Source organism: Malaya genurostris, chromosome 3, assembly GCF_030247185.1.
Source record: "Malaya genurostris strain Urasoe2022 chromosome 3, Malgen_1.1, whole genome shotgun sequence".
NCBI classification, from domain to species: Eukaryota; Metazoa; Arthropoda; class Insecta; order Diptera; family Culicidae; genus Malaya; species Malaya genurostris.
The window spans coordinates 87,895,970-87,920,736 of NC_080572.1; the positions used below are offsets into that span (position 1 = coordinate 87,895,970).

At 35.3% G+C, this 24,767-nt stretch overlaps 2 protein-coding genes across 2 annotated transcripts; both read left to right on the forward strand.

Moving 5' to 3' along the window:
- The first annotated feature begins 275 nt into the window (after positions 1-275).
- LOC131435415 (cationic amino acid transporter 4) lies at positions 276-16,318 on the forward strand. Its single transcript, XM_058603274.1, has 4 exons — positions 276-472; positions 581-740; positions 6,975-8,429; positions 8,487-16,318. The coding sequence occupies exons 2-4, from the start codon at positions 599-601 to the stop codon at positions 8,879-8,881; spliced, it is 1,992 nt and encodes a 663-aa protein (XP_058459257.1). The 5' UTR covers positions 276-472; positions 581-598; the 3' UTR covers positions 8,882-16,318.
- Positions 16,319-21,011: 4,693 nt separating this feature from the next.
- Positions 21,012-22,088, forward strand: LOC131435726 (ORM1-like protein). The gene is made up of 3 exons (XM_058603882.1): positions 21,012-21,288; positions 21,366-21,517; positions 21,588-22,088. The coding sequence occupies exons 1-3, from the start codon at positions 21,118-21,120 to the stop codon at positions 21,721-21,723; spliced, it is 459 nt and encodes a 152-aa protein (XP_058459865.1). The 5' UTR covers positions 21,012-21,117; the 3' UTR covers positions 21,724-22,088.
- Positions 22,089-24,767: the final 2,679 nt, after the last annotated feature.

A 24,767-nucleotide genomic window follows, 5' to 3' on the forward strand; every position in this document is an offset into this window, starting at 1 on the left:
TTTTTTTAAATCGACTAGGGATCTCCACCGATCATTAGTGATACGCAATTCCACACATTTCACGCTTCAAATGTCTGGAATTGGTTACTTTTGCTTGAAACTCATTGATGTTAAGATTAGTAGCCATTATGAAGTATTGTAACCGCAATTTTGTAACAATGAGAACAAAACAACATTGATGAATATTCAGTAGATAAAAGACACAATGTGAATGAATCTATGCCAATGCGCATGACCGCTAGTTGATTCCCGAAATTGATTTCGAGAGACGACAAAATCGAACAAGTTGTTCCTTATTCAGACGGCTTTGACAAGAGTGAAAGTTCGCACGCCTATCAGCTGTGAGATAAAAACTAAACATACTTTAAGAGGAGCTCAGATGTTTAGTGAACAGTTTGACTAATATTTGATTATTGTGTTACTTTTGTGAAAATATTGTCCAATATCCAATAATCGCACTTAAGAGACAGAAGTATGTTTTTCCGTCGCTATTTTATTGTTGTTGGTCTTGAATACTTGATACATAATTTCCATATCAATATTTTCTTTTTCTTCCATATGGACACTATTTTGACCGCAGTAAGACCATCGGAGCAATATGCCAAGCGCTAGGAGAATGATCCTAGGTCACGTCATGTCTGGTTTGTGTAGTAAAATGAACCGGACTAAACAGCTACCGGCAGATTTGATGGAAACTCCACTAAACCGATGTCTTAACACATTCGACATTACTTTGCTAGGTAAAAAAGACGTGTTTTGTTGTAGGTGTTGAAAATGTGTTATCCTAGCTAACGCCTGTGAAATTATCTTCATCAGAACCGTAACAATAGGGTCACGAACAAGGTTACATGAGTTCCTCAGGTTATAAAAAAATGTTTGGAATTGTTATAGTGTCTAGATAGAGAGAGAGACCAGTTACTATTGTTTTTTTTATTATGAACAAGTGGTCGACGAAGTGATGATGACGACAACAGAATCAATTATTATAGGGCACGGCATTTTGAGCGCAAGAACAAACAAATTACCGATTTTTGAATGACTTGTTAGCCATGAACGTTAATGGGTTTTCATAACGATGGAAAAAGGGCTCGTAGCACAATATGTTAAAGTAATTTTATTTTACGAAGCGGTTTAGTTTATTTTCTTGCATACTTTTCCGCTACTTTTATGAAAAATGTTTCACCATCTAATATAACATTACCAGATTTCTTCGGCAACAATCTCCGAGATATTTGAATGTAAAAATACCTGAGCTATGATTTTACAGCTTAGTTATAGCTGTAGTTGAGTTGGTTCACGCTACTACTATAAGCAACGTAAAAGTTCCACGGTATCTGTAAAAATAATCTTTTTCAATTTCACAATATATTCAGTTTCAGTTTTGGCGTGAATTTTCTCACTATTACAAAGTACACGTAGATCCTTACGCAATTTGAAAGTAAGCTAGGGGTTTCTTGCAGAGCTAATAAAAGTAATTTTCATTGATTCAAAACAGACGAAAATGACAAAAAATAAATGTCACTCTCAGCTCCGCTAGCAAATTTTCAGAATGAGATCCATGTCCGGTCAACGACAAAAGCGGAGTAGTAGCTTCAAATTTGTGTTCTTCTTCTCGTTACCCCTTGGAGTCATTTTCGGTTTCCAGTGAATTCAGTATCGATATTCAACCGAAGTTCTAGCTGTTCAAAATTAACCGCTAAGCAGAGGTAAATTTTCTGCTATTTGCAGAACATTTTTTTTTGTTTGCGTCGGCCAGAAAAAGTCGAAACCACGTTTTCGTTTGGCACGCCAGTATAGACATTTCTTTCGTTGCATTGAAAGTAGAGATAATGTTTTGCGTGAACTTTCAAGAGAGTGAAATTATTCAAAAATGAGATTCATAAGCCAAATCCTTTTATTCAAACTTTCGGTTACGTGGTCAATCTCCCATTTGGAGGGACCATGTCCACAGTATCTTGTAATGGTTCTTACAGGTAGTCAGTTGTAATGAAATTAGCTTTTTACCAGCAAATGCAATTAGTTAGGTTAGCACAAGAGCAATTCCAGGAATGAGTAGACGAAAAAGTGACAAAATCAGAATCGGCATACTCCGATTTGCACATGGCTTCAGTATGGCAAACCATAAGTTTTGAACCGATGGAGAGGTCAATCTGACTCACGATTGATTTTTAAAAAGGGCGTATGTTTTTTTGCATTTCACAAAAATTGCCTTTTTCAAATCGTTGTAACTCGGAAACCGTTAATTGTACAAAATGGCGTTCAGGAAGAAGTTGTAAGGAATCGATTGGGCACTCTAAAAAAAATATGCACTGAAAAAAATTTTTGATTTTTTTTCTCAATAATTACAAAATTACTTGAAAAAGATAAATAAAAAAAATCAGAGTTTTAATTTTTTTTTTGATAATTTTTATTTTAAAGCTGTTATTAAAACCTACAGATTGATGGCTATCCCATCCATGCTTTTTGAAAAATGAAGAAGTTGCAGCTAAAACAATTTACAAATATATTCGAAATTTCAAGTTCTCGTTGAAAGATAATCATTAAAACAGTAGAATATTATTCTACAGGTTGAAGGCAATAAATTTGTTCATGATATCCTTTTTTTTCTGTTTTTGTACTGCGAGGCAGCTCCGTCAGACATAAATATTGTATTTTTAATTTGAATTTTGTCTTTCAAAAATGACATTAAGTGTGAAATAAACACTTGAACCGCGATGGTATCGTGTTTAAGAACTTCTGAAATCACAATGAAACTTAAATGTTTAAGCTCTTCTGATTCTCTATAATAAATTTCAAACGGATGAATGGTTGCTTGATCATTGCTCCAATAGTGGCTTTGAACAGCATCCTGAAGCACAAATGAAAAATTTTCAGAAAAATCACTAATAATTACAATTTCTCCTGTCTTTAAATTAGATTTTGCCTTTTTAAGAAAATCAGATTGCTGATTTTTAATAAAATCACGAGTCACGAGTTTTTCTAATTTTTCGCCAAAATATGCTGCAAATTCTTCTACTGGTTTGACAAATTTCTCTAGATCACATCTGTCAGTAGAAACCCATTGTTCAAATCTTATCTCAGTCAAATCACGTTCCTCGAAATTGTCTAAAACGCTTCTCTCCAGATCTTGTGTCGCTGGACAACTTTTGCATTCACGGAGGTAGCAGGATCTTTTTGATGAGTCACATAATAGCTTTTTTTAAATAATAATTCTTATCATCATACTTGAAATATTTTTCAACAGCATGAATCATTAATGAAACATTCTTATAGATTGTGCAAACACATATGTTATGTGAACCAGAACTTCCAAGCAACTTGCAGTGTTTTGGTCTTAATGCTGCAAATGTACTAAATCCAATATTTCGATCTGGAAATTCCTCCTCATAACCCAAATAAATTTCTTTAAATGATTAATAAAGCAATCGTTTTTCGTTGCGTTCACACTTACCATTCATTTTGACTGTGACACAATCTCTTGATCCAGGCATTACTCTGCTGACGTCATCGCTGTTGAAATATTGAAGCACCTCGTTTTCTATCGTTTCGTTCCTGCTGCGTCCCGTTTGTTTCTTGGCTTTTTTTCGTCCGTTGAGTCTTTTGCCTCCGACACAATGTATTTGTTCGCCTTGAATTGGGTGGCTATTTTCTCCTTTGACCACGAGTTTGGCAAGACTGACAACAAACTCACTTTTTCATTCCTAGTGCAATCAGGCTTAGCAAACTGCTCTATCATTTTAGTAATCATCCAACTCTGCTGCTTTCGTTTTGAGTAATTCTGGATCTTCTTCATCCGCCGGGAACACGAATACTTGCTTTAACACACTTTAACTTGCTAATTAACATTTCGGGTTTTCTTCGTTGATATCGGAGACACGTTGATTCCTGCGATGCCCTTGTTGAAGAGTTCAATGTTGTGTGCTCTTGAATACTCCACCGCGACTGATGCTTAAGAAGATGCTGAGTTGATTGAAGCTGCTGAAGGTACTTTCTCTAAATCGTATTGCGATGTGAATGGTTGTGGTTCCGTTGTTGACTGCCCTTCTGTTTCCGACGTATGACTTCCCTGAAAAGCCCGCCTACTACAGCGATCACAAATGCTTAACGTGGTATTCAATTTAAGCTTGCACTTTTGAGCTTCTAATTTTCCAATTATGGTTTCTGTTCATTGGAAAATTTTTCCGGAACACACAAAACCAGGAAAAGGTTTACAACACTTTGGGAAAACCATACTGTAGTATTGTAACTGTTTCGAAAGAGATTTGTTATGAACTGATATCTGTTCTACGATGCATAGCTATTTATATGTGAAACAGGCAGAATTTAGGAAAGCAATACGCCGGTCCGTACGTTGGTTGTAAACAGTAGGTAGTCAACTGGCACACCTCTTTGATTCTACATGTGTTTATTCGTTTTGACGTAGTTACGTTAGTTCTACTGTTTAAATGATTATCTTCCAACGAGAACTTGAAATTTCGAATATATCTGTAAATTGTTCTAGCGGTAACTTCTTCATTTTTCAAAAGGCACGGATGGGATAGCCATTACTCTGTAGGCTTTAATAAGAGCTTTAAAATAAAATAATTTAAAAAATTCGAAACCTTGATTTTTTTTTAATTTAATTTTTTTGGTTCATTTTGAATTTATTGAGAAAAAATCAAATTTTTTTACAGTGTATATTTTTTATAGAGTGCCCTATTGATTCCATACAACTTCTAATTACTAATTACAACGAGAAAAACTTGATAATTTGCATGCACCCGTAAACTCTTTAACATTTTCGGATTATTTTAAAATTATTGAGAAAAAAAATCAAAAAAAAAATTTCTGTGTATATTTTTTTAGAGTGCCCAATCGATTCCCTACAACTTCTTCCTGAACGCCATTTTCGTACAATTAACGGTTTCCTAGTTACAACGATTTGAAAAAGACAATTTTTGTGAAATGCAAAAATACATACGCCCTTTTAAAAAATCAGTCGTGAGTCGGATTGACCTCTCCATCGGTTCAAAACTTATGGTTTGCCATATTGAAGCCATGTGCAAAGTTTCATCCAAATCAGAGAAGGTCGAGTCTGATGATCTGCTAAGCATTTCTGGAATTGCTCATACTGCAATGCATTATATCATATTATATTGTATTATATTATATTATATCATAAATCAAATGAACCTAGATTTCCCAGTGTAATAGTAATGTAGTTGAGCAACCCGTGACAGCAAAAGCACCGTCTGGTGGAGAATGGGTGCGTAAATGCTCCTAAAATGCATGCATAAAGTTGCCTGCGCATTTAACACAACCACAGTAGCTAATGGAAAAAAGTACACCCGTTTCTCACTAGAGGTGCTGTTAGTGTCACCGTACAGTGAGAAATCTATGTTTGTTTGATTTATGATTATATTATATTATATTATATTATATTATATTATATTATATTATATTATATTATATTATATTATATTATATTATATTATATTATATTATATTATATTATATTATATTATATTATATTATATTATATTATATTATATTACATTATATTATATTACTATATTATATTATATTATTTTATATTATGTTATATCACAGAGAACAGATATCCAACAGATATTCATACGTGCAAAGTCGTGTGCAACGGTGATTTTCAACGAATTTTCACTTGTATGCTTTACACAGCTTTTGAAAAAAAATTACTAGCTTGGATGTCTGTTCTCTGTTGTTATATTATATTATATTATATCATATTATATTGAATTATATTATATTATATTGCATTATATTATATTGTAGTATACTGTATTGCATTATATTATGTTATATTATATTATATTATGTTATATTGTGTTCTATTATATTATATTGTATTGTATTATGCTCAAGTATAACGACAACGGGGAGGGGCAGGGAGTGCATCGGGGTATCTTACAATTGAATGACTAAATGATGGAGTGGATTGCCAACCTGAGTCACGCGGGGGAAGCTTTGTGTTTCTCCCTGGAGGTCTGAAATGAGTAAGATGCACCCTTCTAACGAACAAACCATCAGGCGGGTTCCAGGGCTTGCAAATTGAAGCAACGAATATTACCAAAAGGGTTTCACCATCTGTGCTATTCACACACATTCGTATGTCAGGTAGAATTCCCGGCGCAACCCAAGCAAGGAAAGCTGCTTCGTTAGTTCATTTATTCATGAATATGCCCGATATCTGAGACCTATGCTTCACGAGGTTAGCATTTGATGAATGGTTCTCATATTGTAGATGCCTATGAGGAAACTAGATTCATAACTTTTAGTTCCGATGAATATTAACTTAAAGAACATTGCTTCTAATGTTTCTAGGATATGCACACAGTGTAAACATTGCCTATTTGACTTTGCTTCGCGTCATGTAGCACGCCGTGAAGCAAGGCCTTCTTTCTCATACAATACTAACGAGAGCGAATCCTACATTTCATTACATCGTCATGGATTGCTTAGTTCATGTGTTAACTGAGACTGAGAGCACAGACAATTTACTTGGCAAGGGGAATTGGTCTGCTCAGTAGCATATGCTCTCACGCATCCAGTTTCTCTCTAATATAGGTCTCTCATTCAGCTATGTCAAGCAAAGTGTTCACAGCAGATGTTTTTGTGTTGCTTCGTTCGGTTGAGGATTCACAATACAAGCCCTGGCGGGTTTAAGCTGGTACAGTGATATTCTTCATTATATGGCCGGATGTTCTTGCTGGAATGCGCCGGGTTCTAAAAACCCATTTTGGCCTTCTTAACAGCAATTATATGAAAGCTATCTGATAATCAAATTCGGATCTACTGTAAGTCTACCCGCATACACTGGTAATGCCTTGAACTGATGGCGGCTTCACAATACATACATACATACTTACATACATACAAAATATTATATGTATAATTCATGAAATCGCAATTCTTTATTCTAAATTTGTCGCAATTCTTCATTCTAAATTTGTCCACAGGAATTGGCCACATGGTTGGTGCCGGTGTTTACGTTCTAACAGGAACAGTAGCACGTGAGATGGCTGGCCCCGGGATCGTACTATCTTTCATATTGGCTGGAATGGTTTCTATGTTGGCGGCTCTGTGCTACGCTGAATTTGGAACAAGGGTACCGAAGGCAGGATCAGCATATGTTTATACGTATGTATCAATTGGCGAGTTTTGGGCGTTTATTATCGGATGGAACATCATATTGGAACATATGCTCGGAGCTGCGTCGGTGGCACGTGCCTGGAGTGGTTATGTTGATTCAATGCTGGGAAATATCGTAGCCAACACGACACTGGAATTAACAGGAGAGATGCATGAGCAGTTGTTGGCAAAATATCCGGACTTCTTGGCATTCGCTGTATGTTTGAGTTATGCTATTGCTCTGGCAGCTGGCGTGAAAGCTACCGCTATGATTAACAGTGTCCTTACGATGGTTAATGTTGCCGTTATGTCACTAGTTATCGTGCTTGGATTTTGGTACGCTGATCCCGGAAATTGGTCAATACCAGATCAAGGATTTCTGCCTTATGGATTCGGAGGGGTACTAGCGGGAGCTGCAACTTGCTTTTATGCATTCGTTGGATTTGACAGTATCGCCACATCCGGTGAGGAGGCTAAAAATCCGAGCGTGTCAATTCCGCTGGCTACAATTTTATCACTGTGTATCGTCACCATCGGTTATTTATTAGTGAGCGCTGCGTTAACATTAATGATCCCATTCAATGAAATCAATCCAGCGGCTGCGCTTCCTGATGCCTTTGGAATTCGTGGAATTTCGTGGGCGAAATATGCTATTTCTACTGGTGCAATATGTGGCATGACGACTACACTGCTTGGGTCATTGTTTGCTCTACCAAGATGTCTGTACGCGATGGCAAGTGATGGTCTATTGTTCTCATGCTTCGGAAAGGTCAATACCAAGACTCAAGTACCATTGCTAAATTTGGCTGTATCTGGGATCTGCTCCGCTTTGCTGGCTTTGTTTTTTGATTTGGAAAAACTAGTAGAATTCATGTCTATTGGAACTCTTCTGGCGTACACTATTGTCAGTGCTAGTGTCATTGTTCTTCGTTATCGTCCGATCTCCGTGGAGGAAACAGTTCATTTGGCACCCGACACTCCAGGTACGGACGAAGAAGAAGGAGTATCTTCATCGTCACAATCAAGCGCCGTTGATCCATCTTCGCCAACTAGTGAAATGCTTGAAATAGCTTTAGCGGGACGACTGCGGCCTCAGTTTCGCTGGTTGGAACCCGTATTGGGACGGTGTGAACCAGGTGTAGCTTGCTCTGGAGCAGTGCTACTATTCTGTGTTCTCAGTGTAGCGATTTGCTTTCAACTGCAAGCATCTTGGGATGAACTGTACAATGGAACTTGGTGGGCTTTGGGTTTATATGGATTTCTGCTGTTCTGTTTGGTGGCATGTGAGTATATTAGAAAACGATTTTCTGAATTGGGTTTAACCGTTGATTTATTTTCAGGTGTTGTAGTTATGAGTGCTCATCATCAAAATACCCGGGGACTTCAGTTTAAAGTACCACTTGTTCCATACATTCCAGCATTGAGCATATTCTGCAACGTAGAACTAATGGTGCATTTGAGTTTTCTGACGTGGCTTCGGTTTTTCATCTGGCTTACGATTGGAATGTTGGTGTATTTCTTGTATGGTATTCACAATAGTAAAGAAGGCGAGTTGGGAACTTCTTATTCCATGCTGATGTCTACCCAGGAATCGGTCCGTGGATGGGGTGCTACAAAATCGGCTGGTCTTACCACAGGTTCTTGTGTTACCGTTACTAAGATAGTGAAGGGTCGCGTTAGTCGGAAAAGTGTTGATAAGCAAGCAATCGTCGATGATGACGATGATGATTCTTAAGATGTTAGAAGAGGAATCTAAAGGCACGAGAAAGGGAAAATCTTACATTACGCTTATTGGTTGCACAGTTTATTAAAAGTATTATGTGCAGTATTTTCTACGCTTAGAAATTTAGATGTAAATGCGAACAAAGATGTTGCAGCATGTCACGAAATCCAATCCGCGTATCATTTTGGTTACAGTCATTCAATCTCATCTGCTTATATTCAATATTAATTTGTGCTTCCACAATTAGAGTTTTTAAATCCCACTGACTACAATTTTGAGATAAGAAGTAATTACGATATCCAGACTGTTCAAGCACTTCTACTGCGGAAAATGAGTGTTAGTGTGCTAAACTTTAAGTAGAACCAATTAGAATGACTTTATTATAAGACGCGTGTTTATTGATTGCTATTTTATGCAATGTGTTCATACGTATTACACCCTGATATAGTTTAATCTCATCAAAGAACTACTTATTGTAATTAGTTCACCACGAGAAATGAAAATTAATTCGGATAAATCAATGATCAAGTCTCACAATATATTGACATGTGTTTAACGTAAACATATCACTCATTTACATCCCTATCCGGTATTTCGATTAATCGGAATATTTCGATCGAATGTAAAAAATTGCTTACTGTGTTTCGATCGAGTGATGATTTTGTACTAAAAACTCGAACTCAGTTGTGATGCAGAAAGCAAATTTCACATTCCGATTCGATCGAAATACGAAATAAGAGTGTTAAATTCGTCATTTTCGTATGCAATTCTACATAATCAATTATTCATTATTAAACAATTTTTAAAAATTAACAGTTGAAAAGTTACAAAATCAGGATCGCCTTGCTCCGATTTGGATTAAACTTGGCACACACCTTCAGTATGACAAACCATTCACTTGGGACGGATGGAGAAACTGTTTTGACTCGAGACTCATCTATGAAAAGTGGGAATGCATTTTTTCATGAAAATTCATTCCAAAATCAGGATCGCCTTGCTCCGATTTGGATTAAACTTGGCACACACCTTCAGTATGACAAACCATTCACTTGGGACGGATGAAGAAACTGTTTTGACTCGAGACTCATCTATGAAAAGTGGGAATGCATTTTTTCATGAAATTTCATTCCATTCATTTCGTTGTAAATTGGAACTTTTATTGGCTGGTGCCGAGAAAGAAGTGGTAGGAAATTGATTGGGTATTCTAAAAATCTTTCATTTTTCAAGAACTTAAAAATTGACTGAAAATCATAATTACGAGTTACAGTAGAAACAAGTTTTTTTTACGTTTCACTTTCAGCTCATCAGTGCGTCAGCAGTTTATGTTGAACTGCTGACGCCACCTAACGGTTCAACATAAACCGCTGAGCAGACGTAAAGTTAATGCTATTTACATATACACTTATCACACCGAAGTGCTATGTCTTTGCTGACGTGCCGAATGAAACGAAACTAAGTGACGACGTTCTGGCCGTCAACAGATAGTTATTTAGGGGCTTGGTACCGCATGGGTACCGGGTTTGTGCTAAGTTTTAGTTATTTCCGAGTTATTCATGTTCTTGGTAAAAAACAGCCAATTAATTACTGAAAAACGATTTTGCTGATCAAAAGCAATACATTTATTAATTCTCTCGAAATTTTGGATATGACTTAAAAAAATTCCTAAGCACGGAAGCAGTTAACTATACAAATAACGGCGGAGAGGAAGAAGGAATCGTTCGGGCACGCTTAAAAAGATGTACATTGAGGAAAAAGTCGAATATATTTTTTGAGAATTTAGGAAGGATTCGTAGTGTCAGTAGGATCGTAGTACCAGCCATGCAATGGGTCTATACACTCTGAATCGGCTGCGAAATCTGTGGAAACAGAAGGTCAAATTCCACTACAGGAATGTAATACCAAGATTTTTTTTATATTTTTTGAGAATTAAAAAAGTAACCGTAAAAATCAAATTATAACTAAAACGTCTCCATATTTTTAAGAATAATTTCATTTCATACTTTAACTTAAAATTCACATTTGTTGTTCATTAGATTAATGTTAATAAGTAAAGAAGTTTCAACTGAAATAATTTTCAGGTTTTTTATAGCTGTGAGTTTCTGATGAAAAGTATTCATTTAAACAATAGAATATTATTCTACACTTACAATTAAGAAATTTAGCCCTAGTTGTCTTCTTGCGAAAAGTACCCGGTTTCGATATATTTAGACATGAAAAAACTCAGGTGTTAAATTAACTTAAAAAACTAACAAATGTGAATTTGAAGTTTAAGTTAAAATAAAGTTATTCAAAAAAAATGGATGAGACGTTTGTTTTCACTTTAACTTTTTCAATTACTATTTTGAATCTTAAAAAAAACATTTTACTGTTTTTTCCAGTGTATATTTTTTAAGACTGCTCAATTGATTTCATACAACTTTTTCGACTTCATTTTTGTATAATGTTAATAGAGTAATAAAAAAGGTGAAAAAAGTGCATAGGAAAAATCATTCGTCCCTTTTAGAAGTTGGATTGGTTGGAGTTGGTTCATCCGGCAAAAATAAATGGTTTGGCTCATTAAAGACGTGTGCAAAGTTTCGTTCAAATCAAACTATGTTAAGTCTAATTCCCCTGCTATATATTTCTGGAACTGTTCATTTCCAAATATTACATTTTGTGAAGTGGTTTTCCAATTCCATAATAGAGAACTCTAGACGCCAGATTTCAACATTCGAATGAATAAAATCGGTTTTTCGATTTCCGGCTCAGTAAACACTGGAAGTAGTGATTCGAAAGACTTCGATGTGAAACTTACATCGATTGCTCAGAGACAGATGAGCTGATTTTTACAAAATTACACTCAAATGAAAGACTCTGCATCACCGCTATTGGCTGCATTGAATTTTTCTGTATCCAACTTTTGGTTCCGGAATTACACATGCATAACGCAATAAATGTACGAAAAGGTATCAAAACAGTTCAAATTTGTTGATTATGTTAGTAGACGGTCAATCGAAAATATATTATTCATTTTGATCCTTCGTTTCTGTTTCCGATATAGATAACTCTGAAAAGATCCGTTGCGGTTTATAAATTAGTATCAAATTTGTGACCTGGTTGGAATGGAGATTTTTTCAGCTACTTAGGGTAGCATAATTAGAAAAGAGAAGAGAATATTTCATTTCATTTTCCAAGGGCATTTAATCGAACGTCGTGAATATGCCCAAACACTCAAACACATCGAAATATTTGTACGGAAAATCAACGAAGAGCTCTGAAGAAATTAAAATGAAATTTTCTCTTTCTATTTCAAAAAATCAAATGCATTTAGAATTGTCAGATATTAGGATTCCAGAGAAGACATTCCTGAAGCCCCAAGCTAAGACTTAAATGAAAGCTAACGGATTCTAGTTGTGGTCAGCTATAGTCAGCTAAATAAAGCCTATGTGACTATACTTGAAAGGTTCGAAACTAATGTGCCTGGTAAGATCAAATTGTTTTCATTAATGATCGCCGGTCGATTGACGGTAATTGAAAATTGCTTTGACCAGAGTGACCATACATTATCGGATCTGAAAACCAAGGAAATGTCTTTGAGATTTTATCTATTCGATTTTTATATATTCAACATACTCAAAGACTGTTTTCAAATTTCATCCTCATTTGTGTCCCGGTTCTAGAGTTATGATAATAATAAGTGCGGATTTCCTCACAAATTTATGATCTGTTCACCTATAAGCTACCTATAAGTAGTCGTTTTAGGTGAATAATAACTATACTTATTGCAACTTTTGTTAGTTTGTTGTCTAATAAGCCCAAAAAACTGATTGTTTCAAACCAGAATATAATTAATGTAAATTAAAACGTTGATTTGCACTGAGAACGATATTTCCATTGTGTTTAGAAAACTAATGAACAATGCTGTAGATATGGGATTACGTATTTAAAAAATGTTTGTTCTGTAGGAAATCTCTTGTTCTAAATGTGCCTAGTTACTGTCAATTGATTTCTAAATCGTTCAATATCCCCATATTGATAGATATTTGGAAGATTCGTTAGCAAAGAAAAAAAAATAGTTTTTTACTCAAAGTCGTTCTTGACATTTTCTTCAAAAAATGGCAGTATTATTGAAAGCGTATGTGCTACTTACAACTATTTTCTCATCTTTCCAGCAGCATAGGATACCTATTAAAATATATATTGTATGTAAGTTGTCAAAATAAACCAGAGAAAATATTATTTTTAATATATGACACAATGCTGCACTTAGTAATGTATTACACCATATATACATAATTTGCAACATTTTTACAAGGGTAGACAAAAATTAACTGATGAGCATCGTACACGCTAAACTGGATTTGTAGAAAGATAATCTTGAACTTGGTACGATTTACTGGAAAGTAAAAGCAAACCATCATCTTGTTAATCTCATCTACTCATAACTGGTTAAAAACTGTCTCTATAATTTACCTAGACTCTGAGTTTGTGCCCTTTCCTTCAATCTTGAGTGCATTCTAATTAGAATCCAGGCAAATTGTTGATAAAGTTTTTAACCAGTTATGGATAGAAGCAGGCTTCAAACTTACTGTGGGTTCATGTTCAAGTTTATTCCGAGCACTGTTTTTGAACGAACACAGTACGTACATTGGTTCGTGTACGTACACCGGGCACATGCTGGGTATAGTTGAACCAATGATAGAGGAAAGATAGAACAAAGCAAAAACAAAACAAGTTCGGTAGTAATCAGAGTAAGAGAGGGGTGACTATAATAGGAGCGAAACAAACCTGAGGATGTTAGTTTTGAAGTTTATTTACATTTATTTGGCAAAGAAGAAATCCAATAGTGTTTCAAAGTTGTTTAATATTAGTTTCGAGTTGGTTCCATGTTTTCCGATTTTTTGGATCTTCTAGAACGATCTAATTCTTATTTTAATCATTATCACATACAAAACGGCAGCGAGTTAGGTAGATGTTGATTCTAAAACGACATATTTCATGTTTTCACATCAAAAACTCATTTGTAGATATTGCTAATATACTTGTCGATGGATAGTTTCCGGAATGGACATTGTGATAATCTAAAATCACTGTTCATATTTATAGCAGTAGGCGTATATCGATAGTAGAGCAGAATTCCCGCGAGCGCGGAGTTCGGTGTTTATTTGGGAAGACTGGGTAGAAGAGATAAACAAGATGGAGATTTGCTGTTACTTTCCAGTTAATTTCATGAAATTCAAAATTGTTATTTACTAACACTCTGAATACTACAGAAGTCCCATGCCCACACAAAGGAATTTTGGTCGCAATCAAGATTCGAATAAGTGAGGTAGAAACAGGTAGGACAATCATAACACTTTTTCAAGCCAAGCAAACCGCGTACTTCCTTCCGTCATAGCCTTCAAATTAGTTATCATTGAACTAAAACATGTTTATTCTACATGGCACAGCAAGAAAGCACCACCTGTTTATACCTCATTGGATTTGATTAGTATCGCTTCAAATGTCGCGCTCACTTAAATGAGCCCTTACAATTTATAATGGTGCTATTGATAAATAGCAACGATTTCAAATACAAATATAAATTAAGGCACAAATCTTCAAACAACCAACTGTTAGTTCAATACGACGATGTTTCATTTATTTCAATTTTGTTCCTAAAAATCAAAGTATCAAATTATACTAATAGAATACTTCCATTGCTAATGATTGATTGCTTGTCATACTAGGAGCACATATCTCGCTTTTTTGTTATAACCTTGTATGAACTTCCTGTAAACTTTGTTAATCATAATAGTAAAGAGAAAAGTTTTACTTTTATCTGAAGTTAAAATTTCACATAGATCGCCAATTTATTTAGGAGTGAACGATAAAAGTTAGTTTCTTGGCCGTTATCACAGGAAAATCGAAAAACTAGAGATTTAGGAAGACGGGCATAGCAAGATGGGTAAGTTTGTCGCATCGCTCGTAGTCTGTTTGAATGGCTAATGGCCAAAATGTTTAAATATCTTAAATCGATATAAATGAGGATTTTTTAACCCCCTTTCCATTTCAAACATTTCCCCTCATTGGCAAGCCTTTCGGGAACATTTGTTTGAGTAGTTTGTGGAATTTTCGCGAATTGTTTCTGCTATTGCCAGGAATATTTATTCGGTATATCTTGCAATTTACAATATTCAATTTCCTTTGGTAACATCGGACGCTCTTTGTCTGTCACACGAAAATCGCCAATTTTTAGGCGAATTTTCAAGCGATCGCAAGTGCTCTAAGATGGACAATGTTTCCTGTAAACTACCCTAAACTATGCGATAACCTATTGTCTTGAAACGAACAATAACCGAAAACAGTTGTTTAGTCAAAAACATTTTTCTTTTAAGGCATTGTGTAAACCTTCAAATCGATATACTTGATCATTTCAGTTGGTGTTGATCGATAATGAATGTTATATGTATGTTCAAATTGACAAGTAATTAGTTATTGAAGCCGATTAGTAGTAAATTAATTTATAGTTGGCCTTCAACTATATAACTATATTTACCCATCTCATGTAACCACCTATTAGTAATTAAAATGTACCTCGAGAGCATAACTTCTTAATTGTAAACTGTTAGATTTATTTGAGTGAAAACTGCATTTACAAACATGTGCTAATGCTCGGAGCTATACAGAACCAAATTGATGCAAACTATAATTAATAAATGCTGGATTATTTTAAATAAAACACAACATATGATAAAAAACAGTAACACACTATGCGTGAATGGTAGCTTTCTATAAAAATATTTCTGTCAGCTAAGAGTCTGAAATTTATAGCAAATAATTATTTAAATGATAGAGATACTATTCATATTACTTTTTATTGTTAGAATATAAAGAAAATTGATAATAAAAAGAAAATAATAGCATTACCTGAATCATCAAAACAAAATATACATTCCATCGCAAAGAAGAAAAAGATGAATGAATTTATTATTAGATTTTGTCCAACAATTCTGATTGAACAAAGAGAAACATGACCCGAGCTTGCTGGGAACTAAAACAGCTCGTGTATCGTTCAAATTTGTCGAATGTGTATTATGAAGCCTTTGTTACCATCTAACAGAAATAACTTGGAGCAGACTAAGACTTTTTTAAGTTTACTGTTTTTTACGGATTTTCATAGTATCTTATATTAAATACCCAAGACCAACATGCACGATATTCTGTATTGCATGCTATTATTTGTCCCTGTCTGGCGTAGACGTAGAACATAAAGATAAAGATCAATTAATATGAAATATCAGATGGGTATTATGTAACCACAATATTTGAATATTCTATCATTAAAGCAAGTACGATGGACAATGGTCATAGTGAAAGTCGCATTAGGCATACATGTAACTATCACAAACACATAATCTGACTACAAACACACTGCTACAAATCTAGTGTAATGGGAACTCTAAAATAAATTATATACTTATACAGAAATAGTATTTTAATGCATGAACCGCGAGAGAATCTACATTTCTTCGCTCCACTTCATACTCTGAGTATTTCATGACCCTTAAAAAATGTACAGTCTGATAATGATCGTTGCTGTGTGGAATTTCCCAAGAGAGGATCGCAAGTTGACAACTTGATGATTCTCATACTAGGTTGCAATATTTCAAAACCCTTGTCTGGAGCATTCACAGACATTTTCATAGACACAACTTATATAAAGGTTATATGCACATAGTTAGAATAAGCGGCAATAGTAAAATGATTCTATCGCAATTATCAACTGCCTGTATAGAATCGGATCGCTAAATGAGAATAAGCGACCGTTTGTTGCTTCAGAGAGGATCCCCACAGCAGCGTGCTAACCTTTGATTCTCAGAAATGTCATCGAGAGAAATTCGCTCTCGCACTGGTGTCTATTCTATGTTAAATGAGCCATGCCGTGTTTTTGTTGTTGCGATGATATCCGTCTCTCTTTGATGGCACTGATTCAATCGTGTGAAGAGTTGCTGGTGAGCGTTCTTTGATACGATAAAAGCCATCTCTGCATACAATAGTGAATAGGGCAGTATATATGTGAGGCCTGAAAAAAAATTTTTATGAAAAAAACTACAAAAAGCTAAAAATTATAGTTTTCTAATATGTTTGATATCAACGAGTTTCAAAGAGATAAACTCATTAGCATAATTTTTCTTCGACGTGCTCGGACGACGGTTTTTATGCACTGGGTGACTTTTCTTACTGAGTAAGTATAAAATGTAAAAAATGACAGGTTTCATTCATTCTAGCCTGCACAGCTGACTTTTAGTATCAGTAAATTAATTTTTAAAGAACATTTTGATATTTTCTTTCATTGAAATTATTGTAATTTGTACCGTGGGGACCTTTGCAACAGAACTATTATTACTCTCTTTTGCCCTGTTTTATTAATTCGTGTGTTGAAATAATTGTGTCGTAAGTTCGACGCACGTTAGTACTGTTGAAATTCTGGAAGTAAAGAAAATAAACCTTGCACAATTCGTACAATATATCAACTTATGATATCGATTTCAAATATTCACGAGTGTGAATAAACGTCTTAGTTTTATTCGTATTCACATCATCCAGCTACGCTTCTGACATTACCCATCCACTTTTTCAGGTGAACCTTCGAAGTTACGCGGTTTTTATGCGAATTTTCAAAGTTATCCGGTTTTCTTGTTTTGTCTTAGAAATGTATTAAACGTCGATATCTGGTAATATCCCGAATTTTTTTCAAGTCAAATAACACTTTCAAATTTTCAATTGTTTTCAATAAATTTCTTTTTCGAGATTACAGCAGATATATATTTAATTAAAATAATATTTTTTTTATTTTTAATAAATATAGTACTTTCCTCTCCATAATTAATACAAATAATAAAATTTATCCCCTAAATGCCGATTTGTTCACCTACCCGGCTTAACGACAAAAGCCTAGTTTATCGTAAGCTTCGCTTAAATTTAAGGGACTCTTCAAAACCGGGCTTAAGTTTATTTGAATTTCTTCACACTTGGTTTGCTAACTACGGGGACCGCTTACTGTAAACCTCGCTTAACCTATTTTCCAATGCCGTTCCAATATTTTTCCAGTAGGAACGTCATGTTATAGTATGTTCACATTAGCGCTGATATCAAGTGATATACGGATATACTTGATATCCGATGATATCATGTGCGATCATTACAATTTGATGTCAACGCGTATCACCATTTTGGCATGATATCCGGGATATCATGTACTATATCATGTCGAGTTGTCAAAAATCGCAACTAGCAACACGGATAATGGCATTGAACGCACTCATTTATGAACGTCACTTTGAGAGTGACAATATAATTTCGAATTTTTCAACGAATACTGGCGTTCGGAGATCATTAAATGCAAGACTTCAATTAATGATTGAATTGTAGGAGAGAAAAGCAATATTATTAATCTTACTCAGACCCTGTCAGCTTGGAGCGAAATCAATCTTCAGTTCAGCAACGCCATCGCACGGCATCACATTCAACATATCATGTCAATTGTATGGGTGCGCAGCCCTGCTGTTTTGGCGCGCACGAATTTAACATTTCTCTCCCCTACTTCTATGTATGAGATTCGATGCGGACTCACCTGAGGGCGACATGCTCGCAAAAAAGGATGTTGCCAATGATTTGTTCGGGAAATGTGAGAGCTGGATATCTTGTTAATATGATGTCTTTGCCTAAAGTATCGATACTAACAGTATCGCTCTGATGTAATATCGATACCAAAAAAAACCGATTCTCGAAAGAAAGTATTGATACTTCAAAGTATCGACTAGGTATCGGACATCCCTACTGTTGGAACAATAGCCCTACGTGTTTGCAACGGAACGAAAGCAAGCACATCCTGTTGAAAAAGCATCTCTTTAGGTGGTCAGGTAGATTCATCGCCAAGTTGAACAAATAAATAAATATATGTATACTAGCTGACCCGTCGAACTTCGTCTCGCCCAAATTTTTTTTGTTCGAATTTATGTTTTTAAGTGCTTCACGTATGTCTCCATTGTTTTTCTGATTACCTAACCTACAATCAACGGAATGCGACACACACGCTTTAGCTCAAAAAAGGAGTATCATAAAAAATCATGTGAAAATGTGAAATACTTATATTAAAATTGAGCAAATGCACAGGTTGTCATCTCATCCTTTGAGTCGATGAACTGAACAGAGATCCTTCTCTCACCGCTTCGATGGAATGGATATAAGGTGCCACGTTTTCCGTTCCAGATGTGACTCTTACTTCCGGTAATTGATAAAAAAACTCACTAACCATAATGTTGGATTGATAAACTTAACACAATGTTGCAGAGTTTCTCTTCTAGAGTTGTTCATTCGGTAGAGTAAGATATATTTACAGTTTGTTTTTAGCCCAAGTAACAAAAAATTCGTAGAAAAGGATTTGGCTTAAGTAGCGTACAAAACATTCCAAACAGTTTTTAAGGAATTGCTCAAACTTGAATGTTCACCCGACGCAACAGAACAAACTTTGCAGAAGTTCTTTGTGCAGCTTTAAAGTAGCGAGAAAGTTTTCTGGGAACATTTTCTGTACGTTCTAGTTGCTAAAAAGTACCACGCGTACATTAAAGCTCAAATAAAGTCGATACTTTTCAGGTACTGTGGAAATTTTGGTTGCTTGGAGAGACGACGCTTAAATTTTAATTTGATATTTATCTTACCAATTTTATCATTCTTTACAGAATATGAAACAGAAAATGGCAGTCTCAATCCATTATGCTAATCACCTTTAGGGATGTCGGAAATTTGGAATTACTCGATTATTTAATAATCGAGTATAATTTTGAAACTAATAGATTGAAATTTATTCGATTATCTGGGTTATTAATCGATTACTCGATTATTCATGCGATTATTACTATGGGATTTTTTAAATTATTCGATTAGCTCAATAATCGAATATTAGTTTTAAGCCACTCGATTAAATATTACTCGATTATTTGGGTTATTAATCGATTACTCGATTAATCGATCGATATTACGACATCCCTAATCACCTTGAACATTGATCTAATTGCCACTTATTATGTGCGCTTAGTGTAATCTAAAACATTCGAAAGTAAAATGCAACGAAGATCTCTTAGTTTGACCTTAACGCTTCTACAGCACAATCTTTTCATTGATTCATTCAAAAATTTTCTGATTTCTGATTCATCTGATTTTATTACATACAATTCTTCAACTGGATATCAGAATTTTTCTTCTACCTGCAGCGGTCATACAGTCATATGCATTTTGTCATTAATTTATTTACCAAGCAATAATTTTGATACCCAATTAATCCCGTATGCATGAGAATTCTCCACAAAACATCTCGTTGCGCACCAAAACAATTATTCGACGATCTAGTATTCTTTCCTTCGACGGTCAAGCACTTATGCAACTCGTTGCGCGCCAAATATCAATCGTAGATCTAGCAAGCATTGACTACTTTTTCCGCGGAAAATTCCATTGTCCATACAAAACAACTTCATGGATTTTTCCCACTTTTCCAGCAAGCTTTACAAATTTGTTTTGATGTACGAACCCGGTGGCGGTAAAAACTAATCAAACAAAAAAAGAATCATGTAAATCCGTCCATTCGTTCTTACGTGATGCGATTACAAAGAATGACTTCTGCATTTATATATATATATATATATATATATATATATATATATATATATATATATATATATATATATATATATATATATATATATATATATATATATATATATATATATATATATATATATATATATATATATATATATATATATATATATATATATATATATATATATATATATATATATATATATATATATATATATATGAGAAAGACATCATTACACCACTAGATGGAATAATTTTTTTATTATATTACAAATCAGATAATAATCGTTTATGACAACTATTATTTTGATTATAATGTGTATTGTGTAACTTTATAGCATACAAGATAGTTTAAGAACTTTATAAATAAAACCATGAATTTATCCTTAGCCCATAGTAGGTATAATTGGTATACTCTTGTTTACTCTCTTGTCACAATCAACGCAAAGGTGAATGAGTATTGGTACAAGAATCGTGTTTATTTTTTCAAAAAAATAAATAGGACTGAGGACGCACACAATTGGAACGAGCATACGCAGTCATAACAAGAAAACGTCAATAACAACATCTGTTCTTGCCGTCGTGTAAATATTGAATTGTTTTGTCTTTGTTCTACAAATTTAACCAAAATGATTGCCGGTGGGCACGGTGATCCGAACCCCAACAGCTCTTGGATGGATTCACGTGGTCTCTGGTTGGCGTACGTGCTGGGTATTACCATATTTCACGTCATTATGCTGGCAGTGCCATTCATTAATATTCCCTATGCTTGGACAATTACGAATATTACACATAATTTGGTAAGGAAGATATTGTTTTGTTATTCTGGCAATGTTGCACTCAAACACATGATATTCATTCGAATTTGTTTTGTTAGGCTCATCTTTACTTCTTACATTCGATAAAAGGCACTCCTTGGATGAGCATAGATACAGGTGATTCTCGTAAATACACTCACTGGGAACAGATTAACTATGGAGAACAATTCACAACTACAAGAAAGTTTTTAACAGCGGCACCAATTATACTGTAATAATTTAAAATCTATTCTACATGAATCAGAATACGGATATATTTGATGTTTTAAATTATTTTATAGGTTTTTGCTCACCTGCATTTATACAAGGAATGACATCGATCATTTCGTGGCTAACTTCTTTTCGCTGGTGGTGGTGTTAATTCCCAAATTACCACAGTTTCACGGAGTACGACTTTTCGGAATCAATAAGTACTAATTTCGCCGGCATCGATATCAATGGAACAGAATTCACCGAATCGACTCGCTTTCGACCTTTTTTACTAAATGACACAGAGAACAATGTATTACATGTGGCACACCGTCGTTTATGAATTCTGAAATAACGATAACCCAACTAGTAGCTAGAAGCAATAGATGTGCTATGTTGCTATTGCATGTAGTCGTTTTACAAAAAGAAAAAATAAAGATAATCTCACTAGAACCTTTGCTTGAAAAACAAATTAGGAAACACTGAGGCTGATGATTATAAACTGATCAATTACATACTGTATGATATTGTAGTAAACAGCAAATCTGAACTTTTTATTGGTGATAAAAATAAAGAGGATTTATTATTCAAAACTGATTTGCTAATTGTCGCTGACCAGAATGCCTAGTCATGTTTGTTTCTTTTTTTATATATATTTTTTATTTGGTTCATTTGCTTTAGCCGAACGTGGCCGAGTGTCTTGTTGTCATAAGCGGCCCTTACACGTGACAATATTATTGTCAATCCAATGTATTGTCAATACCGTCAATCCAATTGGTTTGGTAACCTGAGTCCGCGTTTTTCGAAAAAATCAAGCGTTTGGAGTTCTAAATATTGCAACTGAATATCGAAACATTGAGAGAAAAGATCATTGTACATATTTAACTGTTTCCTCTCTGGAGAGAAAGTATTGTAGGATTGATGAGCAGTTTTGATTTTTTGACAATATTTTCGTCAATCCAATGAAGTTTCCACTACACGATCAAAAAGCAAAGTCTTGGCATTACATTCCTTGTATGGAATTTGGCCTTTCTGTTTCAACAGACTTCGCAGCCGATTCTTAGTGTACAGAATCATTGCATGGCTAGTACTATGGATTCTACTGACACTAAGAACCCTTCAAGGTCGGGGCTCGAACATACGACAACTGGCTTGTAAGACCAGCGTCCTATGCTACACGATCAAAAGTATTGTCAATACTCCTTGTATTGACAATAATATTGTCTCGTGTAAGGGCAGCTATAAAGCAGCCCTTACACGTGACAATATTATTGTCAATCCAAAGTATTGTCAATACCTTCAATCCAATTGACTTGGTAACTGGAGTCCGCATTTTTCGAGAAAATCAAGCGTTTGGAGCTTCAAATATTGCAAATGAATATTAAAATATAGAGATAAGAGATTATTGCACATATTTAACAGTTTCTCTCTGGAGAGAAAGTATTGTTGGATTGATGAGCAGTTTTGATTTTTTGACAATATTTTCGTCAATCCAATGAAGTTTCCATTACACGATCAAAAGTATTGTCAATACTCCTTGTATTGACAATAATATTGTCTCGTGTAAGGGCAGCTTAAGAGAAGAAAGGATGCAGTATTAAGGGGGCGGCATACTCCCCTAGAGTTAGTAAAGGAATGTGAGGAGGGTGGGATTTACAAAATATTGATTTTGAATTAAAATACATCATTCGTTTGAGGCACAAATTTTTTTGAGTTTTCTGGATCCTCACGTTCTTAAGATTTTAACGAGAGAGATTATCCTTGGCTGGGATGCTTTGTTGGTGTGCACTAACGTTGATGTGGTGTTTTTGAGTAGTTTTCAGAAACTCAGTCAGTTCAAGGCAGGTACATGCTCCGAAGCATCGTTTATACAGGTCGTACTTTCAGCAGCGTAAAGAAGAGTGCGATAGAGCTGTAGACGAGAGAGAGAGTACTAAATTTGAGCATTGATAGTTTTCAAGAAGTTATAGATAAGAATCATATAAGGAAGATTTCGAGTTGCCAAGACGTCGCGGAGTGGTACAGCTGGTATACCTCGGGCTCGAAGGGAACCTATGAGTTGGGACCTGGCATCACAATACGCGGCACACATCCAAACAACATGGTCGATGTCATGATAACCCTCACCGCAAAGGCAGACACCACTCTGGGCGAGCCCCACACGACGGAGATGCGCGCTGAACATATAATGATTGACTTGACATTACACGAATAAAGTCTCGGCTCACATCTAACCCCCGGAACCAAGGTTTCGTCGATACCTGTGGAATTATTGAGTGTAACCATCGTCCCAGAGTTTCACTATTCCTGACTAGTTTTCTGACGACAGCAACTGAAAAATTCATTGAAGCAGATTGGTCTTTCATAGATATCACCTTCTAGTGCGCCCACCTTGGCTAACGAGTCCGCCCTCTCATTGCCCCGTATGGGACAATGTGAGGAGACCCAATCCAAGGTATCTGGTATGATTTTGCAGATAAAGCACTCAATTGTTCCCGTATTTTGCCCAGGAACTACGGTAATGCTCTCTAGGCTTCACAGAACGGAGAGCCTCAATGGATCCGATACAACGAAGCAGTGATCAGTGGGCAGAGTGTCAATGATCTCAAGGGTATACTGAATTGCAGCTAGTTCTGCGACGTAAACTGAAGCTGAATCACTGAGTTTATAGGAAGCGATGAAATTTACATTGAATATACCGAAGCCAGTGGACCCGTCGAGATATGATCCGTCCGTGTAAAACATTGTATTACAGTCGACTTCATAAATTTATTATTAAAAATTTTTGGGATCTCTTGAGGGCGTTCCGGGATTCCACGAATTTCTTCTTTCGTGGATGTGTCGAAAAACACAGTAGAATTAGAAATATCCACAGAATGAACACGATTGGGAACAAACGAAGAAGGATTTATATTCTGTGCCATGTAGTCCAAATACAAGGACATAAAACGGGTCTGAGAATTAAGCTCGACAAGCTTTTCAAAGTTTTCAATCACCATCGGATTCAATATATCGCATCGGATAAGCAATAGATATGAGAGATCCCAGAATCGTTTTTCCAACGGTTAGACACCCGCCAGCACTTCGAGACTTATCGTATGAGTTGATTGCATGCAACCCAAGGCAATACGCAAGCAACGATACTGAATTCTTTCCAGTTTAATGAAATGAATATTCGCAGCGGAGCGGAAACAGAAACATCTATATTCCATTATTGACAATATTGTCGTTTCGTACAACCTGATCAGGTCTCCTGGGTGAGAGCCCCACCA